At 41.8% G+C, this 12,231-nt stretch overlaps 2 protein-coding genes across 2 annotated transcripts in view; both read left to right on the top strand.

Moving 5' to 3' along the window:
* PCBD2 (pterin-4 alpha-carbinolamine dehydratase 2) overlaps positions 1-5,350 on the top strand; it is a 50,132-nt gene extending 44,782 nt beyond the window's left edge. Inside the window, exons 3-4 of the mRNA XM_082835187.1 lie at positions 3,827-3,907; positions 5,100-5,350. Of these exons, the coding sequence (XP_082691313.1) occupies positions 3,827-3,907; positions 5,100-5,195 (177 nt within the window). The 3' untranslated portion in view covers positions 5,196-5,350. The remainder of the gene's footprint in view (positions 1-3,826; positions 3,908-5,099) is intronic.
* A 2,926-nt stretch (positions 5,351-8,276) lies between these two features.
* The window catches only part of CATSPER3 (cation channel sperm associated 3), a gene marked incomplete at both ends in the record, with an annotated part of 42,148 nt that continues 38,193 nt past the window's right edge, over positions 8,277-12,231 (top strand). The window contains one exon of the mRNA XM_082835046.1: positions 8,277-8,320. Coding sequence (XP_082691172.1) covers positions 8,277-8,320 — 44 coding nt within the window. The remainder of the gene's footprint in view (positions 8,321-12,231) is intronic.

Raw genomic sequence — 12,231 nt, 5'->3', positions numbered from 1 at the left:
CTGTACTTTTAGCTAGCTCAAGGCTTTTAGATTCCAGCTGGCATCCTGGTAACAAGTAGCTAGGGCTATAAAAATAAATCTTTGAAAGAAGGGACAGATGTTTTTCACTGTCTGCCAAGTTTGCTGTTTAGTCATATTCCTTCTTTATTGTATTCCATATAATCAAAATTCCCCTTTGAGGTTTTGCTTTTTCCCTCTCCTACCTACTCATCTAACTTCCTTGCAGAAGTTCTTTTACTTTAATTTGAATGTGTATTGTTATGGATGTTGTTAATTTGTGGATTTAGAAATAAATGTTTGGGGCTTCCCGGGTGGTGCAGTGGTTAAGAATTTGCCTGCCAATGCAGGGGACACAGGTTCGAGCCCTGGTCTGGGAAGATCCCACATGCCGCGGAGCACCTAAGCCCGTGTGCCACAACTACTGAGCCTGTGCTCTAGAGCATGCAAGACACAATTACCGAGCCTGTATGCCACAACTACTGAAGGACGTGCACCTAGCCAACTACTGAGTGTGCATGCCACAACTACTGAAGCCTGCGCACCTAGAGCCTGTGCTCCGCAACAAGAGAAGCCACCTCAATGAGAAGCCCGCGTGCAGCAACAAAGGGTAGCCCCCTCTCGCCTCAACTAGAGAAAGCCTGCACGCAGCAACGAAGAAACAACACAGCCAAAAAATAATAAAATAAATTAAATACATAAATTTATTTAAAAAATTAAATGTTTGGAGGATTAATTTGTTCTGTTATATGGAAGAAGGATTTGGAATTATCTTTTTGCTCCCATAACAGATAGAGTATTCTTTCCCTAAGGAAGAATTAGGATCCTGTGTAAATTGTTTATCAGGCTTTTCGATATTTTATTAAATGTAAATATTAGGTGACAGTTGAAGGGAAATATGCAAAACTGAGGAAAATACAAATTTGGAGGGTGTTTGGATGTACTTTTTTTTTTTAACATTGTATGTAGATAGGGTAGATGCTTTTTCTTTGATCAATGTACCTCTTAGGATATGGATGTTCTCTTTTAAGTCATATTTGTGATGGAATAGATTTTACTACTACGCTGATAGCATGCTGGTGGTCAGAGATTTGAGGAGCACTTCTGATCATGTTCAGATCATCCATTCAGTAGATCCATTTGGCTCTTGGGCAATGTTAAAGGATTCTAAGCATCACTTTGGACCTTTTAGGATAGCTTGGTTCAAAGAAATTGTGGCTACAGGGCTTAAGAACTTAGACAGTGACTGTGCCCACCTGATTTCTTGTTATTCAGCTGTTTTCCCCAGTCAGTCTGCATCAAAGTGTTATTCCACCGTATATTATCTTTGTCTAGTATATGTGTGTCAGTCTCTGTTTATCGCACATGGGAAAAGGAGAGAGCCATTCTTCTGAGACAAAGCAACTGGAATCTTAGATTCTCAAGTCTGTGGGAGGGCTTTTCATTTACCGTTATGTTTTGTGAGGTTTACGGTATGTCATTTGGCCAGAAGCAGTAGTGGTAGCAATATGTGCATTCTGTGCCAGGTGCTGTGCTAAGTGTTATATCCCCATCTCTCTCTTTTTTTTTTTAACATCTTTATTGGGGTATAATTGCTTTACAATGGTGTGTTAGTTTCTGCTTTATAACAAAGTGAATCAGTTATACATATACATATGTTCCTGTACCTCTTCCCTCTTGCGTCTCCCTCCCTCCCACCCTCTCTCTTTTTTTTTAATAAAAATAATTACATGACCGTTTTATTATTATCATCATTTTACTGATAAGAAAATTGAGGCTCAGAGTTAGATCACATGACAGTTGAGTAGTAGAATTGGGATTTGAATCCCTGGCTCAGAAATCCATGTCCTTGGGACTTCCCTGGTGGTCCAGTGGTTAAAACTCCACAGTCCCAGGGCTTCCCTGGTGGCGCAGTCGTTGAGAGTCCGCCTGCCGATGCAGGGGACACGGGTTCGTGCCCCGGTCTGGGAGGATCCCACATGCCGCAGAGCGGCTGGGCCTGTGAGCCATGGCCGCTGAGTCTGCACGTCCGGAGCCTGTGCTCCGCAATGGGAGAGGCCACAACAGTGATAGGCCTGCGTACCACAAAAAAACCAAAAAACAACAAACAAAAATAAACTCCACACTCCCAATGCAGGGAGCCTGGGTTCAATCTGTGGTCAGGGAACTAGAACCTGCATGCTGCAACTAAGAGCCCGCATGCCACAACTAAAGATTCCACATGCTGCAACTAAAAGATCCCGCGTGCTGCAACTAAAGATACTGCATGCCACAACTAAAAGATCCTGCGTGCTGCAACTAAAGATCCCGCATGTTGCAACTAAAGACCCTGTGCAGCCAAATAAATAAATATTTTTTTTAAAAAAAGAAAGAAATCCATGTCTTTAATGTCTCTCGGGGTGGTGATGAAATTGTAAATCTTCTAAAGCTAAATGAGAATAAGGCATTATAGGCAAACAGGGTAAAAATTCTCATAATAATTTAATACAGGTTAACTCTGTGTTTGAATTATTAAAACAAACTTTCTCATTTGACTTGTTCCTTCCCCTCACATAGAAAATCAAATTGTGAAATGAGAAGGGGTGGGAGAGTGAATATTGTTTTCCTACTGATAATTCCATACATAGTTAAATGGATTTTTCTTGAACTTCCTTCCTTTTCCTAATAGGGAAGACTCTTCTTCAGGCATTAAGTGTCAAAATGGAAATCTTTATCCTGAATAAAATCGATTCTGAGATAGGGACCATTATGAATGACAGAATTGTTTGAAAATGGCATCTTCCATATTTCTGTTAACTTGGAAATGCACTCTTATGTCATTTGGTGATCCAAAAAACATAGCGCAACTAACATCAGATTGTTTTTTCTGGATAGGGGTAAAGAAGTTAAATATTTATTTATGTGGCTGTAATGGGTAATGCCTGTGAATTCCACTGTAACTTTGTAATTAATGTACCACTTCCTTAGAGTCTTACCAAGTATTTCTGCCTTATGGACACGGAAGAGACAAACTCTTCTACTGTTTGCAATTACCCTCATAAAAATTTGAAAGCAAGCAAAAAAATGGTTTTTTTCCTCTCAGGACAAGTTTGCCTTCTGCTTAACAAAATTAGGTTTGCACTTTCCCTGTGGTATGAAGACAGTGCCCTACAGGCCCCCACTTATGCCTGTGGCTGGCTCTGCAGCCTTCTGCCCCAAGGTGGAGTGCTTTCTCCTCGAAATGGCAGTGCTGGGCAGTAGCAAGAAGACCCTGAGTGGGCAAGCCCATCTTTTCTGTTCCACTCTGGATGTCAATGAAAACAGTCTCTCATCCCCTTCTGTCCTGCCTGGCGGATGGGATGGTTGTTCATTTCTACTGGAGCTTTGGCTTAAGACACACTCACAAGACATTTTCCCATAGTCTTTGTGGTCGATGCCTTAGTTAGCAACCCAGTCACTAAAAACAAAAGGAGCAGTGCTGCAAGAAAAGTGACTTCTAAGATTTGGGGCCAGGTAGTGAGATCCAGGACACTGAATTAAAGGGAAATTATTCCTTCTTTTGGAGAGTCTCGTCCTGAGGAAAATTAAACAGCCCAGACAGGTCACTGGGTGAGACCAATTTCCCGGTTTGTTTATTTGAGCCTGATTGTTTTTCACCATCCAGCAGCAGGTCACAGTCCTGCTACACTGCTTCCCCAGCTCTGTGGAGAGCATTCGCTTTCATATTTGATTCTCCAGGCTTCCCTGAGGATTCTAGCCATGTTTTTTCTGGTCGGGTTGCTCTGTTATCTCTCTCAGATCCAGGGCAGGGGGCACTGTCAGTCATCACTTTCGACTTCATCTTATGCAGGCATTTGGCTTTATGTCCCGAGTTGCCCTACAAGCAGAGAAGATGAATCATCACCCGGAGTGGTTCAATGTGTACAACAAGGTAACTGAATTGCCTGATTTTGGAATCACCATAATTATGGAGTTTAAGAAACTTCTTCCTTCCTTTCTTGCTTGTCATCCTGTGCAGCTAAGTGTCATTGTGCTTAGGAAAATATTCTCTTATTCTTTCTCTCAGAATCCCTGTGTATTACTGCAAATTAGTAAAAAAATGTTCAGATCTACTCAAGACAACAGTGACTGAGTTCTTTATTTTCATGCTTATCTTCTACAGACACTAATATGGAAAAGTTGGGCCAAATTAGACTCCTGAATTAAACTTGAATATCTGTCATGTAGATAAATTTTTAAACCCTCTTAAGGTAAATTATTGAAAGAGATGGTAGCAAATAAGAAAGATACGGCCTTATTTAATAAATTTGCTCAAGAACTATTTATTAAATTCTCTATTCTCAGTGGGAACTGACCTTCCTAAGAGAAAGAGCAGACTGAAAAGACTTCATCAAGGAGTTTTAAGGGGGCACAGTGAGAAGAATAACACTTGCCCAAAAAGTGTCCTTGCCTTGGTGATCATGCCATGTGGAATTTCTTATCATCTAGATTTCTGTGAGATTTCTATTATCTCTTTGAAAGGCCTCTTTGAAAAAAGAAGATTTCACATTTTTGTGATTTAATTGCAATAATTCAGAGCATACAGGTACCAGCATAAACTTTTATTTCCTAGTTGCCTCTCTTTGCCCATAATTTTGTTTTTGCTTTTTAATTGATTTGTCAAGAGGCAACAGTCTGTTCCTCCACCCCACCCCCACTTCCCTAATTTGGAAATGGGCTTTTTTTTTAACATGGTTGCTAAGATATTACATTTGATAGCTTAGTTTTTCTCAGTGGCTTGAAAATAGTTGGTGTAATTAAAGTAATGGGAGTTAAAGTGGTAGCTCAGTGTCTCTCTCTCTCTTTTTTTTTTTTTCCTGAAGAGTCAAGATTTGAGATTCTGGTAGCTCATTTGCCCTTCTTATGAGAGAACCTTTTTATCCCTAGGAGGCTGCTGGGCCCAGCCTGGAGTTTACTGGGTTTTAGAAATGCATTGCTTATTCATAATGTAGTATTTTCTAAATCATTTAATCTCCTCAATTCTCAAAGGTAAATATTGAGTAATAGATTGATTTCTGAACTACCAAAGGAGAGCATCATGAATTGCAACTCAGGGTTTTCAAAGCTGCTTCTCTCTTTCTTAGGTTCAGATAACTCTCACATCACATGACTGTGGAGGACTGACCAAAAGAGATGTGAAACTGGCCAAGTTTATTGAAAAAGCAGCTGCTTCTGTGTGATTTCTTCCAAAACGATGTAAAATCTTATATACACATCTAGCTCCAATGTCTTATGTACACATCTAGCTCCAATGTATTTTGAAGGCAATTTATCAACACATGAACATTAAGCCATAAATTTAGTTCACCTTTTGAACGATCACATTTTGTAAAATCAGTGCTTAAATAAAAATGATTTAAACTTGAGCCTGAGGTATTTTTCATTATATCTAATCACATATATAAGGTAAATCAACCCAGGTAATTCTATTAATAATATTAAAAAAGAGAAATAACATTTTTAAAGACCAGAAATGGGTATGGGGGAGCATTCACACATTTTTATAACCCAGAAATTCAAGCGATTATGGTGACTTTACAAATGCATTGTGTTGGAGAGCAATTGTAAGGTAGAAAAAGAATGATGAACTCTATAGGTAAAGGGTTTAACTGTATGTAACGATTCTTATGATGCTAAAGTTGATTTGGATTTTAGCTGTTGTTACTACTTAAATAGTTACTTAATTTACAGAGATCTCAAAAATTGGGTGAGCTGTCTAGTGTTTTATCCTTCCTTTTCAGACAGGGAGAAAGAAGAAGACAAGTGTCTTGTGCAAGGCTTCCAGCAAGGTGAGGCAATAAAAGGATTCACTGTCACAGTGACCAACTTGCCAGGTCATTATTTGACATACTGAGGGGAGGAGGAACCAAGGGTCATTTTTTCCCATCATTTGCGTGTTGTGACCCCTGAACTGAGGGTATGTAGCCACTGAGCTAGAAGCTACTTGGGTATTATCCAGTAATGAGCTCTGTTTACTCCATGTGTCACTGACATGAGTAAAATGGAATATAAAGTAAGCTATTATTTAAAAATTGCAGTAACTGTTCTTTGAGGGAACTCAGGAATGTAGTTATTAATGAGATTAAAAGGTAGATTAAAAGAATGTGTATGTATCTATCCAAGGAACATGCCTTATAGTAGTAGGATTTAACAAGGATCATCTTTATACCCTGCCTTACATCAGAAGCCAGAAAAATCACTCTGTGTTACAATAAGCAAAGCTTCTCATCCCCCCCACTCCCCACCAACCCTGGCCCCTAGTCTGAGAAGTCATATGGGAATATGATAAGGAGGCTGAGCTCTCTGAAGCCAGTTTTCGGCTGGTTCTGTTGGCCTGGCAGGTATAGTCATTTTGCCCTGCGGGTGTGGAATATACACGGTGGGGTGGGGGAAAGAGAGAGAAGAGTCACCCCAGACTCTGTGGCTGCTGGGAGATCCAGAGCCTGGACACTAGAACTTGTACTTCTTTGAAATTTTTAACAGGGAAAGGCAGGAAATTTTTAACAGGGAAATGCAGTGGTTAAGAATCTACCTGCCGGGCTTCCCTGGTGGCGCAGTGGTTGAGAGTCCGCCTGCCGATGCAGGGGACGCGGGTTTGTGCCCCGGTCCGGGAAGATCCCACATGCCGCGGAGCAACTAAGCCCATGCACCACAACTACTGAGCCTGTGCTCTAGAGCCCACGTGCTGCAACTACTGAGCCCACGTGCTGCAACTACTGAAGCCCACGCGACTAGAGCCTGTGCTCTGCAACGGGAAAGCCATCGCAATGAGAAGCCCGTGGACTGCAACAAAGAGTCGCCCCTGCTCACTGCAACTAGAGAAAGCCCACGCGCAGCAATGAAGACCCGACGCAGCCAAAAGTAAATAAGTAAATTAATTAATTAATTAATTAATTAAAATTTTTTTAAAACAGAGGAAAAAGCAAAGCCATGTGTTTTTATAAACTTTTTCCCATATTATAGATTTGGGAGTTTTTATACATTTTATTACCAAAGATTTCTAGCTCAGTGCTTCAAAGTTTTCTACATGAATTTTTAAACATGAAAAAGTGTAGACATATTTTAAAATAGAGTAAAATAGGGCATTCAACCCTTATGTACTGATCACCCAGATTTAACAGTTACCAAGATCTTGCCAGTTACATCATATAATCTCCCATTTCCTTTTTCTTTGCTAAAGTATTTAAAAGCAAATCCCAGATAGCATGTCATTTTGCCCCTACATCCTCCAGTAAACATCTCTAGAAAATATGGTCATTTTCTTGTAGAAACCAAAATGCCATTATCACACCAAACAAAATAAACTATGATTTCTTGGTGTCACCTAATACCAAATCAAATTGTTCTGAAGGTCAAGAATGTCTGTGGACAGTAATTTTGTTCTAATCAGTGATTCACATGAAGTTCACCCATCACATCTGGTTGTTGTGTCTCTTGCAGCTTTCAGTCTAGAGCGAGCAAGCCTCCTGCCCTCATTCGCTCTTTCTCTCCATATCAGTGACTTACTGTAAAAACCGAGTCCTGTAGAATATTCCACCTTCTGGATTTGTTTGTTTGCTCCCTTGTGGTGTCACTTAAATTGTTTCATTGTACCTTGAATGGAAACCTTTCCCTCTATTTTGAATGTAAGTCTGAGAGGCTTAAAAACTATTAACCTGTACTGTGTATGGCACCGTGGAGAGAGCAGGGTACAGCGAATAATTGCAGTTGTCAGGACCTGAGAATGTAGCTACTAATTAGCATCTATGTGAGGATTTGACATAAGGTCCATGTTAAGGGGTGTCGCATCTGCTGGAACTCATGAACTTTAGAGAATCAAAGATCCCATATCAGAAGTCTGTGGTAATACTCCTTGTGGTAAATTCCAACAGAATGAATCCCCAGACTTGCTCTAAGTAACTGACATTTCAACTTAAAAGAGACATTGCCAAAGTTGGAGGCCCCAGCTTTCCTTCTGTTCCAAATCTTTGTGATGACAGTGGTTTCTCTGATGTGGCAAGCTTTGGTTTCCCTCTATTTTCCTTTTAAATGATCCCTGGAGTAGAGGGGGTTTAAATAGCTATGACCTTTGACCCTTTGCATGACCTCTATAGATAATAAATCAGGGCAGCACATTTGACAGTGTCCTTTTCTAAAATGAAGTTAGTGAAAGTTCTGAAAATTGTGGTTACTCTCTGAAGATAGAATTTAGGACATCTTTAGATAAATAGAATAAGCATGATTCTTTATGTTTTTGCTTGAGACAAAAAGCAGCAGCACGTATGTTGCATATGGACACACACCTGACCTTCGGCAGTGTGCTGAGGTATTGGACTACTAGTGTTAATGTGGAGCAGTCTGTATACGTTCTAATCCAGAGTTTAAAAATATACTAGTTGAACTCTATAACTTTCAGTTTTGTAAAATTTCTGCAAAACAGCAAGAGGTGTAATAGGGTTTGGATATAATGTGTGAACTTTGTGTTTCAATTCTAGTTACATGTAACTAGGAATGACTCCTGGTCAGAAGACTAGAGTCACCAAGCTGCCGTGCCTACTGACTGTGTGCGGCGGCTAAGGTGGTGCTGCTCAAGTCAGGGAGAGTGTAAGTTGCTGCTAAAAGGGCAGAAGAGGTGGCCCTTTAGCTTCTCATCCAGGGTGCTTGTCCCGCCCACCTATCCACAAGAAGATACGGGTGATTTCAGTAGGCCTGGATAAGCTGGTTACTTCTGAGTCCACTCATCAGCTGGAGTTCCAGTCCCAGACTAGATTTCTTCATCAGTGACTTCAGAAAACACATTCAGGGACTTCCCTGGTGGCGCAGTGGTTAAGAATCTGCCTGCCAATGCAGGGCACATGGGTTCGAGCCCTGGTCTGGGAGGATCCCACATGCTGCAGAGCAGCTAAGCCCGTGCACCACAACTACTGAGCCTGTGCTCTAGAGCCTGTGAGCCACAACTGCTGAGCCCATGAGCTACAACTACTGAGCCCCATGCCACAACTACTGAAGCCCGCACACCTAGAGCCCGTGCTCCACAACAAGAGAAGCCACTGCAATGAGAAGCCTGCGCATTGCAACGAAGAGTAGCCCCTGCTCACCACAACTAGCGAAAGCCCGCCTGCATCAATGAAGACCCAACGCAGCCAAAAATAAATAAACAAACAAATAAAAAGAAAACACATTCAGCTGTGGTTGGCTGTGCTGATACGGTACACCAAGAACAGCTGGTCTCTTCTTGACTGCTTCCAGCTAGCCATCTTTCCTCACCCCTCCAAGCATCGTGAAAGAATTTTTTACATTCTTAATCTCTTCTTCATTTCTCCCCAGAAGTGTGCTTTGGAGCTTAAGGAGCGGAAGCATAGTAGTGTATCCTTGGGATTCCTGGAAACAGAATCCCACTAGGCTCAGCTACTTGAGTGAGCGTAAGGATCCCTGAGGTACATTCACATAGCACAGATTTACCGAGGGCCTCCTATATGGCCCGGTGGGATTAGGCACACTGTTGAATTGGGGCGGGTGGAAACAGAGATGGGGAACTGATTCAGGCTCTCTCTGAGCAGCGGCTCCAGGAGGCCACTGTCAGGGTGTGGGCAGGAGCCCAGAAGGCGTCAGGGGGCATATGACCAAAGGAGGCAGTAGGAGGAGCTTGATCCCTGAGGGAAAGAATATAGACTAAGACGGTGAGGCCAAGGTTTGAAGCCTGGGGACATTAATCAAAGTGTTTCTTAAAGCTTTGCTGTTGATGATTTTAAGTGGAGAGATTGGTAAGATGTTATTTCCCAGTTCAGTATACCGCTTGCCTACAAGAGTATTTTTCTTTGTGAGATGGTCGTGTTCACTTGTTTCAGAATGCCTGGGGCAGTGGAGGTGGTGACGTGGTCACCTCCTTTTATTATGGCCCAAGGAATTAAGGTTCCAGGAATTTGACCAATTTGGCCAACTAAACATTTAATTCAACACAGGGCTACCCAGAAGCCTCTGTCTTGATTTGCCTTGGAAGCCAAAGGGGCTAGGAGAAGGAGAACGAGAGAATATATTAATCCCAAGAATTGAACAGAGCAAAAATCCCTATTGCTCTTGTACCTAAAACATCTCTACCCCAAGGCCCGTCCCTTACATTCTCAGGTGGTTTGTATGTGCACATTCTGTGTCCCCAGTTAGCCAGTGCTGGGCATGGATAACTTCTTTTTTTGTTTTTTTGTTTTTTTTTTTTTTGCGGTACGCGGGTCTCTCACTGCTGTGGCCTCTCCCGTTGCAAAGCACAGGCTCCGGACGCGCAGGCTCAGCGACCATGGCTCACGGGCCCAGCCACTCCGCAGCATGTGGGATCCTCCCGGACCGGGGCACGAACCCGCGTCCCCTGCATCGGCAGGCGGATTCTCAACCACTGCGCCACCAGGGAAGCCCCAGGCATGGAAAACTCCTGCTCTTCCTGTTTCTTGGGTTCTAGCCCCAAAGCCATCAAAATCTTTCCTTGTCCTTCCAGGTGTCTCCAGTGCTGTGCCCTGGCTGTGTGCTCTTGCTCTTAGAAGCCCAGAGAATTTTGCTTTCCCCTCTTCTATGACCCTTAGCCTATTTTAACACATTATTAAGGGCCTCTGTCTGTCAGTTGGGGGCACTTCCTGAAGGAGGGGCTTTTGTCTGGCCTGTCTCTCAGCTTCAGCCCAGAGCATCACAATTGCAGGGTGCTTGTGACTCTTTTGCTGAACAGAGGTGCTCGGTCTCCTTGGGAAGAGAGGATCTGTGGGTAGACCAATGGGGAGCTCTCCCCTCCAGGGGCCTGCCGGCTAGTAACATACTGGAATGTCCAAGAGTGACTTCATAAAGCAACGATGCCCTCTGTGGACACTCCTCTGAGGCCTCTTGGAATCTAGATGCTGAGGAGATTCCTAAGCAGAGATTTTCTGTTGGATGGTAAAAGCAAGGAATAAAAATTGAAAATTTGGAAAATGTCTCAACACTTTTATCACCAGAACCACACAAGAGTCCGTCCTAGCTCACTGTTTGAGGATGTGTCGCCGCTGTTCTATGAGACGTTATGGAAATCTCAGTAAATACTCTTTATTTCTCTTTCTTGTTAAGAAGTGTGCAAATGGCAGTGTTGGGTCTCGTAGCCTCTTCCCACAGGCACTCATCCACTTCGCAGACTGAGGGGCTTGTCCTGGATAATCTGATTTCTCCAACTGGTGAGGCTGGTGAAGTCTCAGCCAAACAGTTGTTTCCTCGGCTTTCCTGTCACAATTGGCTGTTAATCAAGCGTTCAGTCGCACCCTTATTTGACCTGTAGACTGAATGACTAGTTTGACTCCATTTTGTCCTTTTTTACTCCCTACTATGTTAGATGATTTGAAGCCTTTTTTTTGGGTAATAGACCTGATTTCAAATCAGATAATGAAAATTATGTATCTTGTTTTTAATAGGTTATAAAAGTATATAAATCTATATTTTTTTACTGTGTGAGACTGGGTTCACTTGTTACATATAATGGGGAAAAAGTAATACATACTCTCTGAGAAAAATTGGAAAGCACAGATGAACATAAATAAATAGGAAAAAGGATTACCTATAACCTCACTATCCGTAGGCAGACAATATCAACATTTTGGCATACTTCATGCCGAATTTTTTTCTACCTATTTTGCACAGTTGAGATAATTTTGAGTAGAGAATTTTTATCTTGCTTTCTTTCTGTTTTGCTATCCAGTGGCTCATAAACATTTTTCTAAATCATGAAAAAGGCATAGACATGTTGTAGTGTCTGTATAATATTCCATGAAATGGATATGCCATGATTTGCTTAACCTGTCTTTTTTTGGTTAGACTTTTAAATTGTTTCCAAATTCTCACAGCAAATATTGCTGGGATAAACATGTTTGACTAAAGTCACTGTTTGCATTTCAGATTGTATTCTCTTGGGGTAGATTCCTTGGGTCTGAGGATACAAACAGAACTAAGGCTTTTCAGAAAAGTTGGTCAGTTTACATTCCCCTGGCAGTTTATGAGACTGCTCCGTTGCACTACACTCTTGCCAGCACTAAATGTTATCACATTTAAGCCTTTGCTAATTTTATAAGCAAAATTACTGGTTTTACTTAATTTGTACCTCCCCGATTAGTAGTGCTACTGAACATTTTGGAGGGAACTTCATGCCCTTGTATTTCTTTAATGAGTTGACTGTGTGTTTGCCCATTTTTTCTTAGGGTGGTCAGTTTTTTATGATTGATTTGTAAGCACTTG

This window comes from Leucopleurus acutus (assembly GCF_964270905.1).
Source record: "Leucopleurus acutus genome assembly, chromosome: 3".
Lineage (NCBI taxonomy): Eukaryota > Metazoa > Chordata > Mammalia > Artiodactyla > Delphinidae > Leucopleurus > Leucopleurus acutus.
This window is presented reverse-complemented; position numbering and strand designations above follow the sequence as displayed.